Consider the following 24,316-nt stretch of genomic DNA (forward strand, 5'->3'; position numbering starts at 1 on the left):
GCGTTATCAATTAACCCTATTTCAGTTAGGGTTTATAATTTTCAGTTATAATAGGTTTTAATTCAGTTCATGATTTACGAAATTATGATTGTTGATTTTAAGAAATTCCGGTTGTTGATTTTGATGAAATCGCACTCATACCAACAACCCTAAAACATTGTAAAATCTCTCCCTGTGAGATTTACATTCGGATTATTTCTTTGTAAAATTCCGATTGATGTCATATTGTTTGTTGTTACTTGAACCATCAATCAATTATTATTAGGTATATGTTATGGGAAGTGCCTTTTGATAGGATTATGTATCAGATTTTGTGTGTTATGCAGGGTTCAACAACACCATATCACTTTATCTTATCAACATCCGAAGCAACCACTCAGTTTCGAAAACTGCTTTCAATAGGTACACTTTCAATTTTCTAATTTATGTTCACGATCACATGTAGAACTAACTGAACTTTGTTTCCAAGAGCGGAGCCCGCCAATTGAGCAAGTTATACAATCTGGTGTGGTACCTCGCTTAGTTGAGTTCTTGATGAGAGAGGCTTTCCCACAGCTCCAGGCCAGCTTTGTATAAGCATTGACATAAACTATAAAGATCCAAACTTTATTTATGATTTCAGTTTTTTCAACTTGAATTTGTGTCATTTTATATGGGTTTTTTATTAGGTTGGTGATGATGAATTTGGGCATATGTTAGCTGACATATTAAAGAAAAACAAAGTTGACAATTCAGGCATGAGATTTGACCATAATGCAAGAACAACATTAGCTTTTGTGACTCTCAGATCTGATGGAGAGCGTGAGTTTATGTTTTTTCGTAATCCAAGTGCGGATATGCTTTTTCAAGAATCTGAACTCGATAAGAGTTGTATTAAGAAGGTGCACATTTATTTGTTCCGTTTATGAACAGTTTGACAAACTCTGGATATCATGTTATTAATACATCAAGTAGCCAAAATGTTGCAATAATCATTTTTGTTGCTCTCTGATAATCCAAAAAAAAGAACAATAAAAAATAAAATAATTGATTTATGATTTAATGCAGGCGATTATACTATATTATGGCTCGATTAGTTTAATAGAGGAGCCATGTATATCGACACATCTAGCTTCAATGGCAATAGTTAAGAACTCTGGTAGCATTCTCTGTTACAATGTGAACTTGCGATTGCCGTTATGGCCATCAGAAGATGCGGCTCGAGATGGCATAATGAGCATATGGGATCAAGCTGATGTCATTAAGGTATAAATAAATATGCTCAAATTGGGCGTTTATTATTATTGTTATTATTATTATTATTATTATTATTATTATTATTATTATTATTATTATTATTATTATTATTATTATTATTATTATTGCCAACAAATTATCTTAAAAATTATGAATGCGTACAAGTTAGCGAGGATGAGATTACGTTCTTGACAAGGGGCGATGATCCTTATGATGATAATGTGGTGCTAAATAAGCTTTAATTTCATCCCAATCTTAAGCTTTTGCTTGTTAGTGAAGGGATGGTTGTAGATATTATACACAGGTAAAAATAATTATTTAATTTTATCATCATAATCTTTATGTATCTCAGTATTGGTGCATTATATAAGTAGGACCCACAAAGTGAAAAACTAAAACGGCTAAGAACGAGTGATTACATTTTGTGCAGCAATTTAAGGGTAGAGTTCCTGGTGTTAAAGTAAAGGCGGTTGATACTACAGGCGCTGGAGACGCATTTGTTGGTGGAATTTTGAGCATTTTAGCTTTTGATACGAATCTTTACAAGGTATCATTTGTTTACACAATTTTTTTATCGTCTATAATTTCTTAATTATGTGTTTTATTTTCCTCCGTTCTTCATTTTGTAGACTTAATTTTTATTCTTCTCAAACAAAATGAAAAAAGGAAGTACGTAGTCAAATATTGATTTCAAACATATTGGGAAAATTAACTTTGGATATGATCTTTGCAAAATACAGGTGGAAAAAGCCCAAAGGCTGATGATAAACCTACTGAAAGCCCTAAAGTTCAAGCAAGAGGCATCTTTCAAGGGCATCAGGATACCGTTAAGGATGTACATTTCTGACCGTCTAGGTATCTTATCTTACCCCGTCTTTATGATGTATTGACGTGAACATAATTTTATCTATTTAAAATTCATAAAAGTTGGTTTTATTATATTTAACATGACTATACGCTCATCGTCCCAAGTTTATTGTCCACGTCTAAAAATAGATGGGTATAATTAACTAAATCTCTTAATCATGGCAAAAAAATGTTATTTTACAAACATAAAGAACAATAAAAAGAGACTGTAATGATTGTTTTCTATACACTACTTGTTTATTGTATGACCTATATTTGCTAACTGCATTTTTTTAAAAAAAAATTGTTACCAATGTGGTGAAGTGCGCAAGAGTTCTGTAGTGTTGGTGACGATTCTTGTCTTATTCTATGGGATGCGAGAACCGGGTTTTCTCCAGTTGTCAAGGTTATTTTCTCTTTTTACTTTTTTTTGGGTTTCAATAAGTTCATGCTTCATTAAAGACTCGCACGGTTAACTTTTTTTCTTCCCTTTAACACTGCATTTTTATTTTATTCCGTATTTTTAACACTATGTAGATATACAAATGTATAGAATATAGGGCCTTGTAATTCTCCAAGTTTTTAATAATAATATTTTACTTGCTTTTCAAAAAAAAAAAAAAAAAACACTGCATTTTTATTTTAAATAAATAATAAGCTAAGTTTACTTTATGATACTTTGCAGGTCGAGAAAGCTCATGTTGCTGATCTCCACTGTGTTGATTGGAATCCCATTGATGAAAATTTCATTTTGACGGGGTAAATATCACATATATTTGCCCTTGTTTCCTTTTTAGTGAATACGACTTAAGGTTTTAAATTTTTAATAGAGTAAAATGAATTGGAAAAATAAATTATATAGAATAGAATTAAGATAGGGAATAAATTAAATAAATTATGTGCCCCGTCAATTAAATTGCAATTATGTTTTTTAGATCGGCTGATAACACTGTTCGCTTGTTTGACCGTCGAAGTCTGACTTCTAATGGTGTTGGATCACCCGTACACATATTTAAGAACCACAGCGCATCTGTTCTTTGCGTGCAGGTAATCATGTTTTTTTTTTTTTTTTTTTTTTTTTTTTTTTGTCTTGCAAACTCTTTATATGATACTGGATTATTATTCATGCATATTGGTTGATGGAGTTAAGTAATAAATAATATTTTGGTGGTCTACTGACAAATCGTCTATTTTTGGAAGTTCGGCTGAGGATGGTGTATTGAACATCTGGGATAACAATAAGGTGGGAAGCCGTATATTACGCATACCTACGTTTTACTTTAGGTCATTTTGTAGATTTTCATTTTTTGGCAGCGTATGTTAAATACCAGCAACTTAATGTTTTAAAAATCAACGTCTCTTTCTGAAATATTCTGAGGTCATGAGAGTTTGAAATCTGTATGGATGTTAAAATTTTTTTTTTGCATGCTTTTGTTTGTTCTTTGTTGTTTACGCAGATGTTCATTTTCACGTGATTTAAGCATGTTTGTTTATCTTCAGGTGGGTGAACGTTCGGGTCCGGCTTCGAAGTTTGCACCTGGACTTTTGTTCCGTCACTCTGGGCACAGGTACAAACTTGCTTATTTTTCTTGGATATCTGATTTAGATGATTTGGGCTGTTTGGGTATTGGGTTTATAGTTTAAAACAGTTCAGATTGGGCTGACCTGCAAAAGTTTTTTTGTCCCCCTATTTTTTTTTCCCTTCAGTTGTACGCGTAAATACTGCATGTAATATGAATACACAAAAACTATATTAATAAAGTAGTAACCTTTTATCCTATGAAGTTAATATGGACAAGTCTTTTAGAACTGGTGTGTTTGAACGCCTAAGGTTTTATCAAACTTTGTGTGCTATAGGTAGCAATACATAGCTGTTTTGGGTAACAAGTCAAATGTTTGGGTTGAAACAGATGACTTTTATTAATGATGAAACAAGCTAGGTCGGGTTGACCGATTTTGATGATCGGATCGGGCCTCTCAAAGAAGCGATTAAATCCATTTTTACAGCATTTCCATTTGAGATCAACACAAACAGACCAATTCTTTGATAAGTAATTGAGCCATAATTGTCAGCTCTAATGTGACTGGTTGTTATCTAACCCGCCGTATTATTCAACTGTTGATGCTACTGTTCATAACCAAACATTTAGAATGCTTGACTAATAATAGCTTTGGAACTGAAAATTTGATAATATTATTTTATTGATTGAATGTCGCTATTGTTTACTGTCATGTGCAGGAAGTGAAGCCTGATTGTCTGCAGTTGGGGGTTTGTTTTTTTAAATAGGTATAGCCTTAGTTTGTACTCCGAATTACGTCATTGATATTACTTTGTTTGAAAAGACTCTACAAATAGATAACTAATGTGTAGTTTCATTTTTTTCTCACTTGTGCGTAGGTATTGAAAGCACTTAAAGGGTCAACTTCAACAAGACCAACAATATTTGCGATGTCAAATCTTACAACCAAGGTATGTATTGTTTCATATGAACAACTTCACATTAATATGAAAGCTTTAAATGTAATTCTTGATTTTTGTTATGACAGCTGAAAGCACCTCGGGAGAAGCATTTTCATTAGAGGACGCAATGTTGTCTTTGCAAGTGGAAGCCCATTTGCTAATGTGGATCTTGGTTTATGTTCTGAATTTTTGTACATATTTTACTTTTAACATTTCTAAGCTCGCACATTAGACCTTTGTTTGAACATTTATTAAATTATACGTTGTTTATTGTTGTAGGAAATAGGCACATAGGACAATGCAATCAGGGAGACAATATACTTCGTATATCTTTTTCTCGGGTCTCTTGTGTTAGTAGTAATTATAATTATACATTCTTATTCTTATATTTTCTTATATTTTTTTTTATATTACTAAATGTATGTATAACTTAACCACAAATGATTGCTTGACTAGAGATCCGTTGCATCATGATTTATCTTATATCCAGGTCAGAATCATGTGTTATAAGATAGTGGTGGAAATTTCGAACAATTTAGGTTGTGTGGGAAAAAAATCTCGAGTTGGTTTGTTTATGAATTTTAGCTACAATGGAATGAATCATGATATTTAGTGGTTCAAATTAGTGGAATTATGCTCAAAGTTAATTGTAATACCGACATCAAGTTATTAACTATATTTTCTGTTTGGTGGTTAATTTCATATTTTGAAGATGACCACAAGTCCAACCACTGCTAGCGGTTAGCTCCCTGACCCAACTGAGCAAAATGGATAAAATTCATTGGAAAGGAGAGATACAAAAAATGAAGGTTTTGCTGAGACTCAAGTTCTCCTCCCGAAGTTAATTAGAGATATGTCGAGGTAGAAAATTTTATAATGTAAAAATGTTCTTCAATGACACGTTTAATCTTCTTCATTGCATATATAGGGAATTTTAGTTCTCTGAACTTTTACATCCTAACTTGTGTTGTTTAAAAGATTTAACATCTAAAAATGTTAAGGTAATGATTTAACATCTAACCAATGATTCTATTGCCTTCTCATGCTGATTAAATATGTGAATTGATTCTTAAAAAGATGCGTGAAATACTCACAATACAACAACTGACACTGGCGTTTCTAGCAATTCACGATTATCTCACCAAGATAAGTCCCATTAGTTATTTTCTGTTTCGAACCCGCAAGGTTGCGTGTATTAAAGTATAAAACAATTTAATAATGATTGTTTTACAAAGCGGTATTCCTTTTTTTTTTTTTTTTTTTTTTTTTTTTTTTTTTTAAAGTAAGAGAAAAGTATATTGGGTTGGAGTAGTGATGAAAAAGTCAAAATCGTAGACCATCTTCTCCTTTGTTTTCCTTCCTGTTCCTCTCCTCACTACCTGCGTTGTTGTTAACATAAACAAATCAGATACACACATACAACTAACTGCCTTTTGATTCTGCTCCTAACTGCGTGCTTATTAATTAACCAACTCTCAACTTCTTTCTAATCAATTTTCAACACCTACAACCACTTTTGATTTCTGGGTAAGTCAATTTTTCTACTCTTCTTCTTCTATACATGCTAATAATTGATAATAAATATTATTTTATGATAATAAAGTTTGCTGCTTGTTACCTTGTATAGATAGATAGATACATTTATAATTAAGGATTTGGCTAATTTATGTATATCTTCTACCCTAAGGGCATAACATTTGTTTCTTTTCTGTAGTGTGTTATGATAATACTATAATCCTTTGTAAATGAAATAATATTTGTGTTGCAAGTTGTAAGCTGTTATATGTGAAAGAACTAGGTTGAAACAAAACATCAAGTTTATGAGGGAGTATATTTTTTTGAGCCGGTTTTGACCTATATTTGGTTTAGGTTTAAGTATGATTATTATTATTATTTGCCACTTAGCGAGTTTTTTGGTGGAATATTGAATTTATTAGGTTGGAATTAGTCCTTATATATGGTTGAATTTAATTTAATTTAGGGTAGCAGACCTCTTTCAACTGTGTTCTCTTTGTGCTGTAGACTATTTTATGAACTGTTTTGTGTTTGATGTGTTGAGAATTGAATACAAGTACACGTGGCTTTCTAACATTATAGTATGGAGACCCAATGACCAATTATTGTATGTGGTATCTGTTTTAGATTTTATATCTCATATATATATTATGGCATACAAAGTATTTCTTTTGCTGTTAATTCTATCCGTAATATTCAGATCATTCACCAAGATCAAGTGCATGGCCAATGTGTGCCATTGCAAGGTTTTAATCATTTGATGAGGTGAAGAGTTCAATACAATGCACACTCTTTCTATTATTTTTATACTTTATATATGTACTTACATATATTTTCTTTATGTGATTTCACAGTGTCTTTATCTTGTTAAACTTCAAATGTTGTTTCAAAAGTTTTTAATTTTCTAAAATTATTTATTATTTATGCAGAGTCAGTTTTAAAATTTATAACTGAAAGTCGATAATGGCAGAGTTCAGTCCAAGGACTGATACTTCGACGGATGGGGAAACCGAAGATAAAGCTCTTGGGGTGATACTTCTAACTTCTTAAAACTATGATTTACGATACGTTATTTTCTATATAGTAACACTAGATTTATGTATCTCCTGACCAATAAAATTTTGTTGCAGTTATATAACAGTTCACATGGGCTTGTGGTTTCTGATGCCAGTGATAAGTCAAGGGATCAAAAGGTTCGGTATTATGTTCCCGATCTCTTTTATTAATTGCTACACATTTTGCTCAATGACATCTTAAATAACCGGAACCCGGTTTTGAAAAGTAAACATAAAATATGGAACTAAATTATTGTTATGGATTGACAATTTGGAATTTGATTTATTTTTTATGGGTCAAACTGGTCAAAAATGTTTTATGCAATCTATTTGTAAAGCATAAAGCCTCCTACATAAGTGTGGTGTTGTCTTATTGATTACGTTGTTGATCTATCGCAGACACTTCGTAGGCTTGCTCAAAATCGTGAAGCTGCAAGAAAGAGCCGTCTGCGGAAAAAAGTATGTTTTCTGTACATTATCCTTTTGCTGTATGTTTCTTGTATATCTTGGTTGTAAAAGTCGCCCCAACTAGGCCGAATAGTCGGGATTTTGTACTACTCCGACTAGTCCCCTACTAGTCTTCGACTTGTTCAAAATAGGTCACATATTGCCAAAGTTAGTCAACATCTAACTAGTCCTCGATTAGTCTCTGACTTGGTTAGTTAGTCCCCTACAAGGTCCGACTGACTAGTCCTCAACTAGAAATTTGTTATATGTAGTATATATTTGTATCTTGTTTATGAAAGGAGTCAGGAAGAAATTATTCCACACTTAATGATATCAAAGGGTAGACCTAAAACTTCTCTTTTATCATGTCGTCTATGAAATCACCATACAATAAGTTCTTCATCCTTTCTTCCTCGTAAAGATGTATCAATAGTATTTTCTTGTTTCTTCATCCATCCACAACCGTATTACATATTATATCTCCTTAATTTATAGAATTCATTGTTGAAATATTCTTTTTTCTTGTGAGTTTCTTTTGCTAATACTCCTGATATCCAGAATCTATTGTCTATGTTACTATTTTTGGACGTCCCAGTCTGCCCACTTCTAAAAGTAGATGAGATATTGATTAAAGTTTCATTATTGACCCTAAGCATAAAATATGTAACATAAAAAGGTGGGTAAAAAGTTGAGGTAAACTCATCATCTTACAAAAAGTAATTTTTAATAATTCGGCTTTAGTAAACTGCATGTTTATGTGTGAGAATGATATAATTGGGACGAAGGAAGTATTTCTTTAGTCTTAATGTTACCTTATTGATTCTGCGCCTTCTCATATTTTAATCCTTTAAGTATTTATGGAAGCCAATTTAAAACATATTACATTCACTAATCGTTAATTCAATTGGAAAAATATTACTAATATTTGTAATTTTGTTTTCGACAAATCATTAAGTTAATTCTTTACAAGTTCGTTTAGTCTAAATCCCTATCGTGCTTTTCATCTAAAAAATTTGCTTGTCAAATCCCTATTTAAGTTCGAAAGCTCACCACCTATAATCAGTGTTTTATTGACTTTGACCCTTATAGGTTCACCTACGGGATTCTCATACGGTCAAATTTTTCTTTATTGTGTCTATGGGACTTTGTTTATTCAATTGTTATGTACCAAAACCAAAGCATATCGTCGATGAGATAAAAAAAAAGGATCCTACTTCACTCATGCACTGTCTTTTAACCTTTCCTAATGCACATTAGTACATTTTCATTGACCACTGAGACCAACCCCCAAGCCCGGTCTTTAAACTAATGAAGATGGCATAGTAGAATACTTCATACATATGTTGAAGGTCTCAATTCTCTATGGTATTTATAATAGATGAAGAAACTAACTTAATTAATACTAATTAATATTAATAAGTTATTGAAGATGAATGGTCACGGTAGATAAAAGGTTACTGAAGATAAAGGGTCGTATCAGTCACCTTGGTGGGTTACTTGATTCTGGCTTCATTTATAGCACAAGAATCTACTACTCAAGCTGCATACTCATTTTTTTCCTATAATAAACAAAACACTTGCCCAGTTTATCGACTTAAGTCTGGTAGTCACATCCCTTTTGACCTTGGTTATTATGACATTTAGACATCTTCTAATATTATGTTCTATTTCTACACCACCTCCTCTAGATCTATCCATTACGTTGAAAATTCCGGTGCTTGGTCTATTCTTAAAAAAAAGTAACGCGTTTGTCAATACAGAGCTCAATCGTGAATTAAATCTTTCCAATGCGATTATGGTGGTGGAATTTGACAACTATACAAACATGTATTCAGTTTCGCTTCTCTTACCATGTACATTTCAACAAAATGGCAAACCGAACGCATGATTTTTACCATTACTAAAGTCATGTGTTCACTTCTCTTTTAAGCCTGCCTTAAAATATAATTAATTTTGAAACAAAAATTAGGAACTTTTTAAGTTTTGATCCTAGATTCGCGAATACTACTTAACCTCCTTTTAGCACCTCTATGGATGCTGTCCAACACACTAACTTGTTAATGATCCATTAAACCAAATTATTATTCCAATCTTTGCACATTTTGATGTATTTATAACTCATGCTTTCGTGCCACATAAACTTTCTCTGCGTACCACACCATTCATATTCTTGGGTATCCTTCAGATTATTGTGGTTATGGATGATCTATACACTAACAAATCTCCATTTCTTGTTATGTCACTTTTTATAGGTTAGTCTTTTTACTTGGATTGTAAATCCCTTATTTATCTAGATCCATCCCCTAGCCTCTATGCCTTCTCACAAATCCTAATCATTCTCAACAACCGCCACCTCAAAATCAAACTACAACCTAACAACGATGTACCTCCACATCTGATGGTCACATTTGAAAGTTAGCATCGTCAAACCTATTGAATGACTTGTTCTCTCTCTCTCTCTCTATATATATATATATATATATATATATATATATATATATATATATATATATATATATATATATATATATAGGGGCATGATCAATGGGGGAGTAACCAATCAATCGGGGGGAAGCGGGGGGAAGCAAAATTTTTTTTTTTTTTCGATTTTTTTGGAATTTTTTTTTTCAGGCATCAAGATCACACGAAAACGAAAATATGAACATTTAAAAAGACACTTCGTGATGAATGTTATTATTTAGGCGGGAAAATGATCGACAAAAATAACATTCAAGATAATATTGATCGTGAAGAATGTTAACGTTTTCTTTTCATGTTTTGTGAAGTAAAATTTAGCCGATTTAGAGTTTAGGGTTTAGGGTTTAGTGTTTTGGGTTTATTCCATAAACCCAAAACCCTAAACCCTAAACTCTAAACCGTTCGTGTTAAAAACTCAATCTAAATCCTAAATCTAAACCCTAAACCCTAAATTTCTAAACCCTAATATCTAAACCCTATAAACCCTAATATCTAAACCCTAATATCTAAAACCTCAACATACGCTCGAAAAACACGATAATTGTTATATATTACTTCTTCGAGCGTTTTCCCGCCAAAATAAAAACATTTATAACAAAGTGTCTTTATTAAATGTTCATATTTTCATCCAATCTATAATGTTCGTGAACAAAGTTTTTTCAAAAAACGAAAAAATAAAAATAAATTTTGCTTCCCCCCGATTGGTTACTTCCTTCTTGATCCTACCACTATATATATATATATATATATATATATATATATATATATATATATATATATATATATATATATATATATATATATATATATATATATATATATTTATACTCCCCATACCTCAGCATCCTCTCCATTATCTTATTAACTGTAACTGGAAACATGCTATGTCTTTCAGTATTTGATGTACTTGTTTCTTTCAACAGTTATGCTATGTTGTTACCTGGTGTTACATATATAATTAAAAATGGATCTCATAAATTGTTTCTCATATTCATTTGTCGAAGTAAGTATTGCGAGCTTTTGACTCTTACGTTTTAATTTGCACATATGACATATACATTATCAGAGGATGTAAGCAACTTTGAGTATTACGAACTTTTGACTCTTACGTTTTAATTTCAAAGAGTTAGTGTTTAAGGAGATCCCACACAATACCAAGTCCACATACAAGTCAAAAGGGTTTAAGTGACTTAATCTATCGAACTAAACAACATATCTCCTTCTTAAGAAACGGGCGTTGTTCCCTAAATTTTACATTTTAGCTGTCCGAGTATCCTAGAATTTTAGTGGCAGGTACTTGCTAGGCAGAACTATCGAGTTTAGGCCCCACAACAATAACACATCCGAATATGTTGATCCGGGTTGTTATTTGGTGATGATGGGCCAAACAGGTATAATAAATACATTATGAAAATCTACTAAGTTGCTGAAAGTGTATTCAAATGTTTAGAATCTTCTTAATTCCTTTAAATAAAATCAGATCATCATCATCATCATTATAGTTCATATTCAACATGTCATTTACTTATACGACTCAAAAATGTTGGGGTTCATGTATATTTTTTTCAACTGTTGGTCTTTTTGAGTTGTCATGTATTTATTTTTCAAACGGTGGTGTTTTAGGCTTATGTGCAACAACTGGAAAGTAGCAGAATGAAACTTACCCAACTCGAACAGGAGCTTCAGCGAGCTCGACAGCAGGTATGGTACACTTTGAATATTTAATTTGTTGAAGAGTATTTTCAATTTTCTTGATATATTTATTTTATTTTCATTATTATGGAAGGGCATCTTCATTTCAAGTTCAGGAGAACAATCTCAATCAATGAGCGGGAATGGTAAGATGCTTTCAGGTTTTTTAATTTTTTTTCCTAATATAACTACTTTTTGTAAGACTTCAATAAATGTAGTGACGTTAGTATAGATTCATGCTTGTCCGAAAATATGTAGCTTCATATGCATCAAATATGCAGTAAATTATTGGTTTTAGGATAATGTATTCATAGGTCAACCAATTATTCTTAGGAAGTCAAGCCATGTATGAAAAGACGTTTCTGGCCCTCAATTTGGTTTTGTCTTTTCGTTAGAATAGTCCAACAACACATATTGATAGGTTTTGCTTGCAAACATCGCTACTCGAGGAGTACTCGGTTAGGACTTTATAGGGAGTACTCGCTAACTCGGGGTGTACACAGATGTTTACCAAGTTTGACTTTGACCGAGTTTTGACCAATTCTGACTGCTTTTTGACTGATTTTCGGAGTAATCCTTAGTTATGGCCGAGTTTTGACCTATTGTTCGATTAATCCCAAGTTTTGACCTAGTTTGACCGAGCACTCCCTGAGTTACTAAAACCGAGTACTGGCCGAGTAATTCCAATAAGTGATTAGTAGAATAGCAGGGTATTATTAGTATGGACTAAATATGCTGATATGAAATGTGATGTGATGAGATGAGTAATTTAATGCAGGAGCCTTGGCATTCGATGTTGAATACGGACGATGGGTGGAAGAACATAACCGAAGGGTTAGTGAACTGAAAGGAGCAGTTAGCAATCATGCCGGTGACGGTGAACTGAGAATCATAGTTGACGGAGTTGTCGCTCATTATGAAGATATTTTTAGAATTAAAAGTGATGCCGCTAAGGCTGATGTCTTTCATGTTCTATCTGGCATGTGGAAAACACCTGCCGAAAGATGTTTCCTTTGGTTGGGTGGATTCCGTTCATCAGAACTCCTAAAGGTAGGTCAGCGTTACATCATGCCACTTAATCTTTTAAGTAGTTTCATTATAATGATGCTTCTTATAATTTATATATATTTCAAGTGACAGTTTCACCATGTTTATTTCTAACTGGGTCGGTTTGGGTCGTCTCTAATGAATCAGATGAGTTAATAATGCTGTTTTTGCTAATCATATTTGACACAATAATCTGGAAAACAGATTCTGTTCATGCTGGAAATTTTGTACATATTCAACTATATAATTTTTACATGATTTAGAAATGTAGTAGGGTATATATTCAGCTATCAAAATTTTGTATGCATAGAATAATTAGATCATTAGCCCCATAACTTTCTTAGCATTAAGAGGTGTTATTACCTGATCCATCTTCTATATATGCATGTCATATGAAATATGAGATATCTGCAAAAAGTTTCTCACTATTAATAGGTGTTCTTACCTGATCCATCTTCTATATATGCATGTCGTATGAAATATGAGATATCTGGTTGTTAGATACAAACCATAATTTAAAAAAGAAAAAAATTATTTTTGTCATTTTTGTATTCCTCTTTATAGTAGTTATTAAAACTGATGATACAATTTTAATATCAAAGTTAGTAATATATTATGGCTTTAAAATTAAGAATTAGCCTAGACTGTTACCAGTGCTGTTTTAAGAGATAATTATAAGTTATAATAGTTTAACAAATTCTGGTTTTGTTAGGATTAGTAGTACTCAGTATTGTGGCTTGACAAACCATCCCAAGATATAGCCCAGTGGTTGAGGCCCTGAACTGAACTCTTTGTGAGAGCATGTTCAAATCTTGGGGTGGCTAGGAATTCTGGATAGGCTGCATACGTCAGACTTAAAATTATGCGCCCTAACGGTTAACCGGAACACGGAATACCTTATAATGTGTAGTATAGTGGCTCGCTTGACTGCCACAAGACTCGAGTCTTAACTATTAGAATAATCAAGAAATAATGTTAATTATTACGTATGTTGGGATTTGCAGCTTCTTATAACTCAGTTGGAACCTTTAACGGAGCAACAGTTGTTAGCGATTGGGAACCTACAACAGACATCACAACAGGCAGAGGATGCCCTGTCTCAAGGGATGGAGGCATTGCAACAGTCGTTAGCCGAAACAATAGCAGGCTCTCTTGGGTCCTCAAATTCATCGGGCAATGTAGCCAACTACATGGGTCAAATGGCTATGGCTATGGGTAAACTTGGAACTCTTGAAGGCTTCATCCGACAGGTTATTATTACTGTTATTATTATTATTAATATTAATATTATATTATTCTAACCCATTTCATCCTTGTTATCATCGTATTGGTTATTCTAACCCTAAGGGATGTCGTTAACATGCTTAAAAGTGTTGTACATCTGAATAACCGCTACCATATAAATAATAATCAAGTACTATGTACAACACTTTTAAGCGTGTTAACTTTTTTGAATTTTTCTAACGATCACCCTTAAACATCCATAAAAGTGCTAGAACGGTTATATATGGTAAATATTTTCAACACACGACCTGTTTTAACACTCGTTGTAAATTAACTATACACAGCAATTTGGGTTCATTCTGCAACCTCTACAGGCACCTATGAACAAATTGGTGGTGTAACTCGTAACTTGTTTTCTTTGTTTAAATCAGGCTGACAATCTAAGGAAACAAACCTTGCAACAAATGCATAGAATATTGACAACACGCCAATCGGCTCGGGCACTCATAGCCATAAATGACTATTCATCTAGGCTTCGAGCTCTGAGTTCATTATGGCTTGCACGCCCTCGTGAGTGACTCATCAATAAAACTTGTGATCCAGGTTATTGTACCAAATATACAAAAAAAAAAAAGTTTCAATGTGCAACAAAGATACTGATTTGTATGTAGCAAGAAGAGGAAGGTTGACAAATATGTGTAACAGCACTTTAAGTTCTTCAATTCATTCCCGGTACCTTCTTCATTCTGTTGCTACTGAGTTCTACCTTTAGATTCGTATGAAAGATATCTCAACTGTTAACTGATTATAAGTTACAATAGTTTGGTTTAACTTCGTTCTAAATTAAACTTTTAAGATAGGTACATTGTGAATTTGTAGTTTTGTAATGAGTTTAAAGTGCCAATGCTTGAGTTTGGGTTGTATTATGTTGTTATTGTTGTGGGTATCTTACTCAAGGATGAACTGAAGTTATTGTCAATAGCAAACAACTAAAGTTTCAAGTTGTATAAACGTTTCGTCATTTCTTCTTGTTATCTCTAACTTTTTCTTTATAATTAATAGTTGTATAGTTGTAGAAGTGCATTTGGTTGAGTATAAGCCAAAGGTAATGTGTGAAATCACCTGCGGCTCAAGGGTTTATGCCTTTATGGTGCAACATTTCACATATGTAAAATGGATTTATAAAATAAGTTTTTTTTTTTTTTTTATTATATTTAGCTACCTCGGAAAGACTAATGTTTTTACTCAAATGTACGTTGTCTAACCGAATTATTATGTGGATAAGGTTTTTTTTTGTTCAGGCTAGCTCAAAAGGGCAAATGTTTTACTAAGATGAACGTAGTTTAATCGGGTTATCTTGTGACAGATTTTGGCCATTTCATTGTTTACTCCAAGATATGTTTATAGTGAGATTTGAACATGAAAACTATTGTGAGTATATTAAAACTCCACCACTAGACTATCTTAAGATAGTTTATATATTTTCTTAAATAGATAATAGGGATAAGGGTTTCTCTATTTAGGCTACCGAGGATTGTGAAAATTCATGCTCATATGCACGTGATGGGGACTATCGCTGACTGATAATGCTAAAAACGGACATATATTTCATAGCATTATCCCTCAAGAAAGACAAGCTTTTAGTTGCAATTGTTCTATTTACAAGTGATATTCGTTTAAATAATAAGAGGTGAAGACAAAAGACAGATTCGACGAATTGAAGACGCAAACGACCAAAAAGCTCAAAAGTACAAAGTACAATCAAAGTGGTTCCAATTATTGATGAGAAACGTCTCAAAATTACAAAAGTACAAGACGCAAAACGCAAAGTACAAGATATTAAATTGTACGCAAGGACGTTCGAAAAACCGGAACCGGGACCAAAGTCAACTCTCAACGCTCGACGCAACGGACCGAAAATTACAAGTCAACTATGCCTATAAATATAATATAATATATATATAATTATAATAAAATTATATATATATATATATTATATATTATAAAAATCTGGCGGCTATACTGTTGCAAAGCTGAATGACAGCTGAAACCGACGGCCATGCGATCGCATGGCCTGGAGGAAGAAATCCCATGCGATCGCATGGCAAGCTGGGACAGGCCTCACCTATAAATCTCGCATGTTTTGGACGTAAAAAACACACCTTTTTCTAATTTCTTTCTCTTATCTAATGTACCAAGTATCACTCTAATTAGAAAAAAAAAAAAAAAAAATTTGTAATTTTAATTTTAAGTTAGTGATAATAATAAGGTTGGGTTAGTCGAATGTTTTAAAGTCTTGTAAGTCGGAACTCTGTCCGTGTAACGTTACGCTATTTTTAATCACTGTAAGTTATGGTTAATGTTATTTTTAAATTAATGTCTCGTAGCTAAGTTATTATTATGCTTATTTAAGACGAAGTAATCATGATGTTGGGCTAAATATTAAAATTGGGTAATTGGGCTTTGTACCATAATTGGGGTTTGGATAAAAGAACGACACTTGTGAAAATTAGACTATGGGCTATTAATAGGCTTTATATTAACTAAACGATACCTCGTTAATTTAATATATACACTTATAATTTGACGTATTTATATATAACCACATACGCTTGACTGGACACGGTGGGCGGGATATCTATAAATACCAATAATTGTTCATTTTACCGGACACGAAACTGGATTAATAGTTAGTAGACTTGTTAAAACGGGGGTGGATTACATTCAAGGGTAATTGGTGTAATTGTTAACAAAGTAGTAAAACCTTGGTTTACACGCAGTCGATAACCTGGTGTATTCATTAAACAAAGTATTAAAACCTTGTTACAATTCGAATCCCCAATTAGTTGGAATATTTGACTTCGGGAATAAGAATAATTTGGAGAAGACTTCCGCATTTTATGATTATGACTGATGGACTATTATGGACAAATCCGTATGGACATATTGAATAATCCAGGACAAAGAACAATTAACCCATGGGAATAAACTAAAAATCAACACGTCAAACATCATGATTATGGAAGTTTAAATAAGCATAATTCCTTTATTTTCATATTTAATTGCACTTCTAATTATCGCTCTTTTATTTATTGTCATTGTATTTAATTGCACTTTTAATTATCATACTTTTTAATTATCGCACTTTTATTTATCGCAGTTTCATTATCGTTATTTATTTTACGCTTTAAATTAAGTCTTTTATTTATTTAATATTTTACATTAGGTTTTAACTGCGACTAAAGTTTTAAAATCGACAAACCGGTCATTAAACGGTAAAAAACCCCCTTTTATAATAATATTATTTATATATATTTGTATTTTTATAAATTTAAATCTAATATAGCATTAAGCTTGTTTAAGAGTTCCCTGTGGACGAACCGGACTTACTAAAAACTACACTACTGTACGATTAGGTACACTGCCTATAAGTGTTGTAGCAAGGTTTAGGTATATCCATTCTATAAATAAATAAATATCTTGTGTAAAATTGTATGGTATTTAATAGTATTTCGTTGTAAAAATAATACTATTTCCTAGTACACCTCGCACACATCAAGTATTTTTGGCGCCGCTGCCGGGGAACGAATTCTGCTTAAACGCCGGAAGCGCAACGCTATATATATAAAAAAAAGATTTTTATTTTTAGTTAATTTTATAAAAATACGTTTTAAATATACAAAAATATAAAAGAAAAACAAAATATATATATATTTAAGAGTTTGTTACATATATATATATATATAAAATTATAAAGTTTCTTTATTTTTATTTTAGTTTTTAAAATTAAATTTTTATTTAAGTTATATAAATATTATATATATATTTAAAACAGAAAACTAAATATATATATATATATATATATATATATATATATATATATATATATATATATATATATATATATATATATATATATATATATATATATATAAAACTACTCGACCCGTACTGTAGCAGCCCATTTACTGGCCCGTAACCTTAGCTCATGCGATCGCATGAGAGTGTCTGACACGCCACAGTTAACCCTAAAACTGCAATCATTACGGAGTATTATTATTAATTATAATTAATTTAAAACCCTAATTAGGTTTTACTTATTTTATTATTTAAGTTTTAGTTTTATTATTTAATTTGTATTATTTTAAGTTTAATTAGTTTAATTAAATTATAAAATTAATAGTTTTATAAAATAAATAATATAAAAATAATATTTTTATAAAAATTGTACTTTTTACAACTTTAAGTTTATTTTTATATTTTGTATCTTTTTATTTGTTTTAGCGTAATATTTGTATTTTTCGCTCGTATTTAGTTTTAAGTCATAGTTTTTGCCATAGTTATTTTTACTTCTAGATTTTTAGGCTTTGCCGTAAAATCCCTTAAGTGCTTTTTCTTTAGACTAAGATTTAAGTGCTTTAGAATTTTGCAACGCCGTTTTTAAATTTTAGTACCTTTCTAAGTTATTGCCATTTGGGATATAGTTTTTCTTTTAAGCTTTAATATTTTTAGACGCAACTTTTAATTCTTAGTTTTTAGTTCCTTTTTAAGTTTCGACGCGCTACTTTCTTATTTTTATTTTTCGACACTTTTTATTTTTCGACGTTTTTCGACGCGCTCTTTTTCTTTCTTATTTCTCGCCGATCTAGTTTTTAGGACTTAGATTTTTTCTATTTCTTATCTAAAATTTCTTTAAATTTCAAAACGAAAAATTATTTTAAGTGGTTAAATTGATAGACATCAAAATTTTCTGGTTCGTAGTAATAGTTGAATTTGTACGTGGACCGGGTTATTGGAGCCAAACAGTACTCAATTATATTGAGACCAAACGAATCCTGCCCCTCTGCTGCATCTTTTGGCTATTCGAAACGTGGGCAAAAATCAGAAAAGTCTATTAATTTGATAACTTATATAATTTTTTTTTCTTTTTAAAACTAATAGGATATTCAGTAAATGCACCGAGCAAAACGTTCACCACCTTTTGTACGTTCACCACCTGTAACTCGATCAAGACATCTAACAAATATTTTTGCCGTTGATTTTTCTTTAGAATCGTCATCCAGTCGACCAATTACTCCAATTCAAATTTCCGATAATTCATTTTTTGAACCCGACCTCACAATTGAGAATTCGGAGAATATTCAGGGACGATTCATAGATCCTGAACCATTAATCTTTCCTCCGGAACCACCAATCATTCAAACAGAGATTATTGAGGAGCCAACCATTAAATCAGAATCCTATAGTGATTCAGATTCAACAAATTCAATTATGGAGAATCTAAAACCTTTAAGTATGGAAGACCGAATGAGAGCTAAACGCACTGGCCAAGGTCACGCAATTACTCAACCAGACATTAATGCGCCAGATTATGAAATGAAAGGACAAATTCTACACATGGTAACAAATCAATGCCAATTTAGTGGTGCACCGAAGGAAGATCCAAATGAACATCTTCGTACCATTAATAGGATTTGCACTCTATTTAAAATAAGAGGAGTGGAGAATGAACAGATATATCTCATGTTATTTCCATGGACTTTAAAGGGAGAAGCCAAAGATTGGTTAGAATCGTTACCTGAAGGGACGATTGATACATGGGACGTTTTAGTTGAAAAATTTCTTAAACAATTCTTTCCGGCATCTAAAGCCGTGAGACTTCAAGGAGAAATTGTTACGTTCACACAAAAGCCAAATGAAACTTTATATGAAGCTTGGACAAGATTTGGAAAGTTATTGAGAGGATGTCCGCAACATGGTTTAGACACTTGTCAAATAGTACAAATATTCTACCAAGGATGCGACATCACTACAAGGAAAGGCATAGACATAGCAGCCGGTGGTTCCATTATGAAGAAAACAGCAACTGATGCTTACAAAATTATTGATAACACTGCTTCCCACTCACATGAGTGGCACCAAGAAAAAGATATCGTTAGATCATCTAAAGCAGCTAGAGCCGATTCTAGCCATGACTTAGATTCCATTTCCGCAAAGATAGATGCTGTCGAGAGACGAATGGAAAAGATGACTAAAGATATCCACTCAATACGAATTAGTTGTGAGCAGTGTGGAGGACCACATTTGACAAAAGATTGTCTCAGTATTGAATTAACAATGGAACAAAGAGAGAATGTTTCATACATAAACCAAAGGCCTGGAAATAATTATCAGAATAATTATCAACCGCCAAGCCCGATTTACAATCAAAACCAGAATTATAACCGAAATGTTCCATACAACAACCAACAAGGTCCTAGTAATCAACAAGTATCCAATAATACTTACAATCAGCAAAGACCTAATTTTCAAAATAAACCACCACAAACCGATGATAAAAAGCCGAATCTAGAAGATATGATGTCGAAGCTAGTTGATTCTCAAACTCAGTTTTTCACATCTCAAAAACAAACCAATGAACAAAATGCTCAAGCATTTAGAAATCAACAAGCTTCTATTCAAAATCTGGAACAAGAAGTAAGTAACCTAGCAAGGTTAATAGGTGAAAGAAAATCAGAAAGTCTACCTAGTGATACAAATGCTAACCCCCGGAATGAAACAGCTAAAGCCATTACCACGAGAAGTGGTATTACACTTAAACCACCTGAAATACCTGTAATTTCTGATGAAGCTATTCCTACTCCACAAGAACCACAACCTGAGCAAGATAAGAAAAAAGAACCGGTAGTTGAAAAGGTTAATGAAGATAACACAGTTAAGGCTAAACCTTATGTTAAACCATACCAACCACCACTTCCTTACCCGAGTAAAATGAGAAAAGAGAGACTTGAAGCCGAGCAATCCAAATTCTTGGATATGTTTAAACAGATAAATGTTAATCTTCCTTTCATTGATGTGATTTCAGGAATGCCTAGATATGCTAAATTTCTGAAAGATCTAATCACAAATAGAAAGAAAATGGAAGAACTCTCGGCTGTTACTATGAATGCTAATTGTTCTGCAGTGCTGTTGAATAAGATACCAGACAAATTATCAGATCCAGGAAGTTTCACAATTCCATGTTTTCTGGGTAGTCTTAGTTCAATAGAAGCATTGGCAGACTTAGGTGCTAGTATAAATTTAATGCCATATTCATTATACACTAAACTAGACCTTGGAGAATTGAAACCAACAAGAATAAGCATACAACTAGCCGATCGATCAGTAAAATATCCTAGAGGGATAATGGAAAACATGCTAGTTAAAGTTGGTACTTTAGTATTTCCAGTAGATTTTGTTATTCTGGACATGGAAGAAGATTCTCGAGTACCTCTCATATTAGGAAGACCATTCTTAAACACGGCTAAAGCAATAATAGAAGTGTTTGGTAAGAAACTGACCCTAAGTATAGAGGACGAGAGTGTTACCTTTTGAGTTGATAGAGCAATGCAACAATCGCAATCTGCAGATGATACATGTTATTATATTCAAACTATAGAATCACATGTAAAATTGTTAGAAGAATTTCCAGAATTACAAGGAACAGGAGAATGTTCTTTAGGAGAAGGTACTGAACCAATTGATGAAACTGAAATGTTAGCTACACTTATGGCTAATGGATATGAACCAACAACAGAAGAAATTCAAATGCTAAAAGAAGAAGACAGATATCGATATAAATCATCGATAGAAGAACCACCGACATTAGAGTTAAAGCCACTTCCAAACCATTTGGAATATGCTTATTTACATGGTGAATCTGAATTACCTGTAATAATATCATCTTCTCTTACTGAAAATGAAAAATCTCAACTCATTTCTGTGCTAAAGGCTCATAAACCAGCTATTGCATGGAAAATTCATGATATTAAAGGAATAAGTCCTTCGTATTGCACACATAAAATCCTTATGGAAGAAGGTCATAAAACGTATGTGCAACGCCAACGAAGACTAAATCCTAATATGCAAGATGTTTTTAATGACCCGGAAATTTTTGATCAAATTTAAACTTTAATCTTTATATGATTCCGACACGATAAGCAAAATCTATAATGTTGAGTCTCGAAAGCTTTGAAAACTATGTTCATATAATCAATTACCCTTTGACTGCGCCCGACGATTCACGAACAATTGGGTGTAAATAAAAATGTAAATATATATATAAATATAAATATAAGTATATGTAATATTTTAAATAAATAAAATACCTTTAATTAATTAGAATTAAGAATGTAAAATTATGAACAAAATAAATAAGTTATCATTAAAATAAATATATATAAATAGATATATAAAATTATTATAAATCTATATGGTTATAGATATAAAAGATTTCTATATTGAAATAATTATAAAATATATAAATAATAAATATTCAATAGATGTGTTCATATAGTATATGATATAAAATGTAATATAAATATAGTAAATGTAATTACAAGTTCAACTATAACTATTATATGACTATTATTACATTCATTATCATTATTAATATTAATATCAATGTCATTAAAAATTATAATACTGAAATTGTTATATCTGATTTGTTAATATTATTATTAGTGTCACTTATAGAAAAATTGTAATTTTAGTTACATGATTAATATTAATAATATTATTAAATATTATTACTATAAGAAATTAGTTATTCTTTATACATTTATTTATATTATTATTATTAGTATTTTTGATTATAATTAATATAATTATAATTATTAATAATTAATTCATTAATTACTAATATTATTTATATATAAAACCGTGTACATAGAATTGGAAAGGCAGTATTGTTTCAAGTCGTTTTCCAGCTTTAGATGACTGTTAATTTCGTACAAATAAGATTCCATCTTCACAACAAGATTACAAAATTTGTTAGAACTCACTTTCATATTTTTTTTTTCTGTCCTTGATATAAATTTCTGTCGACTAGCAAGTTTTATATATAAACAATCCAATTCTGTAAAAAGTGATACAAATCGACTTACCACTATCAACTAAATCACAAGTACCTGGTTACAACTTTTAAATTTTGTAAACTTTATCAAAAACACGAAGAACCCACGAAACCACCCATAACTATATACCATCGTTTTCTGTTTCAGCTCAAACCCTCATCACCATTGCAAACTACCCATCTTCTGTTCTACTTTGAATTAGTGATCACACACCACCCTAGTCACCAACGGTCAACGGGTATTTATATTTTTTTTCTCTTCTCTTTCTCTTCTTTTCGTGAAGTCTAAACCGAAACAAATGATCACCATCATGAATCAATTACTAACCACCACTTAAACCACCACTTCGCCATCCCTATCTCTTCCTCTCTTCCATTTTTTCTTCTTCTTGAATTCACCATAGTAATCGCCACCATCCTTGAATAAACCACCAAAACAACCCAAACATTATCGAGTTATTTATTGCCACTTGCTACTGCTGTAATACTACTATTATTTTCGCTGATTCACAGAACCCAAACCACCAAAATCGCTTTTATTTTTCTGTTTTTTCCAAACCCTTTGCAAAACCACCAGCGAGTGTTAATACTACTGTAAATTGCTTCTGTTATTACGTGACATCCATACTACATCTATTATGCATTTGTTTCCTCTTGATGGCCGACAAACACCATAAAGAATCACCCCACTTGATTTTATTTAAAGTATAAAAGGATAATTTATATGAGAGTGACAGTTTCTTTTTTTTTCTTTTTTTTTTTTACTCCTAACACCGAATTTTTTTTTTTAGGGTTGTTGACTTCGTGATATAGCAGGCCATCGAAATTTCTTTGGGCCATTTAAACCGTTTTTTTTGGGCCGTATAAGTTGATTGAATTTCCAGTTGGGCTGCCATTTTTTCTTGTTTGCTGTTGGGCCGAATATCCTCTGTTGGGCCAAGCTTGGTTGGAATGATATTAGGCTAGAAACAGAAAAGTAAGAGTTGAAATAGAATTTAAAACGGGTACAAATCAGAAAAGCAAGGCAGATTGAATGGTTAGGAGTGTTGTGCGTATGCGAGAGGTCTCGGGTTCGATTCCAGCTTGTGACAAATCTTTTTAAAAAACCGATTTTTGAGGTAGTTCCTAAGTTCAAGAATCTTTATTATTATTATTATTGTTATTATTATTATTGTTATAATTATTAGCAATTGTATTATCATTAAATTGATTATTTTCATTATAAGTAGTATTATAGTTATTAGTATTATTAATTAACACCTACTATTATTATTATTATGATTGAAGAAAGTAAATTATTACTAATATTATGATTACTAATATTATTATCATTACAAAGTATTAACATTTAGTATTATTATTATTATTGTTATTATGACTAAGATTATTATTATATTATCATTGATATTGTTATTATTATCA

The 24,316-nt window shown here is 31.8% G+C and overlaps 1 protein-coding gene across 1 annotated transcript; it reads left to right on the top strand.

Annotated features, from left to right (window-relative positions):
• Nucleotides 1-1,509: 1,509 nt before the first annotated feature.
• LOC139902799 (transcription factor TGA2.3-like) lies at nucleotides 1,510-14,978 on the top strand. The gene is made up of 20 exons (XM_071885427.1): nucleotides 1,510-1,540; nucleotides 1,667-1,783; nucleotides 1,977-2,091; nucleotides 2,407-2,488; nucleotides 2,768-2,841; nucleotides 3,018-3,129; nucleotides 3,283-3,325; nucleotides 3,583-3,650; nucleotides 4,322-4,369; nucleotides 4,481-4,552; nucleotides 4,630-5,404; nucleotides 6,759-6,823; nucleotides 6,988-7,087; nucleotides 7,189-7,251; nucleotides 7,513-7,572; nucleotides 11,662-11,739; nucleotides 11,825-11,876; nucleotides 12,509-12,780; nucleotides 13,782-14,027; nucleotides 14,433-14,978. The coding sequence occupies exons 13-20, from the start codon at nucleotides 7,022-7,024 to the stop codon at nucleotides 14,577-14,579; spliced, it is 984 nt and encodes a 327-aa protein (XP_071741528.1). The 5' UTR covers nucleotides 1,510-1,540; nucleotides 1,667-1,783; nucleotides 1,977-2,091; nucleotides 2,407-2,488; nucleotides 2,768-2,841; nucleotides 3,018-3,129; nucleotides 3,283-3,325; nucleotides 3,583-3,650; nucleotides 4,322-4,369; nucleotides 4,481-4,552; nucleotides 4,630-5,404; nucleotides 6,759-6,823; nucleotides 6,988-7,021; the 3' UTR covers nucleotides 14,580-14,978.
• The last annotated feature ends 9,338 nt before the right edge of the window (nucleotides 14,979-24,316 follow it).

Source organism: Rutidosis leptorrhynchoides, chromosome 3, assembly GCF_046630445.1.
Source record: "Rutidosis leptorrhynchoides isolate AG116_Rl617_1_P2 chromosome 3, CSIRO_AGI_Rlap_v1, whole genome shotgun sequence".
Classification (NCBI taxonomy): domain Eukaryota; kingdom Viridiplantae; phylum Streptophyta; class Magnoliopsida; order Asterales; family Asteraceae; genus Rutidosis; species Rutidosis leptorrhynchoides.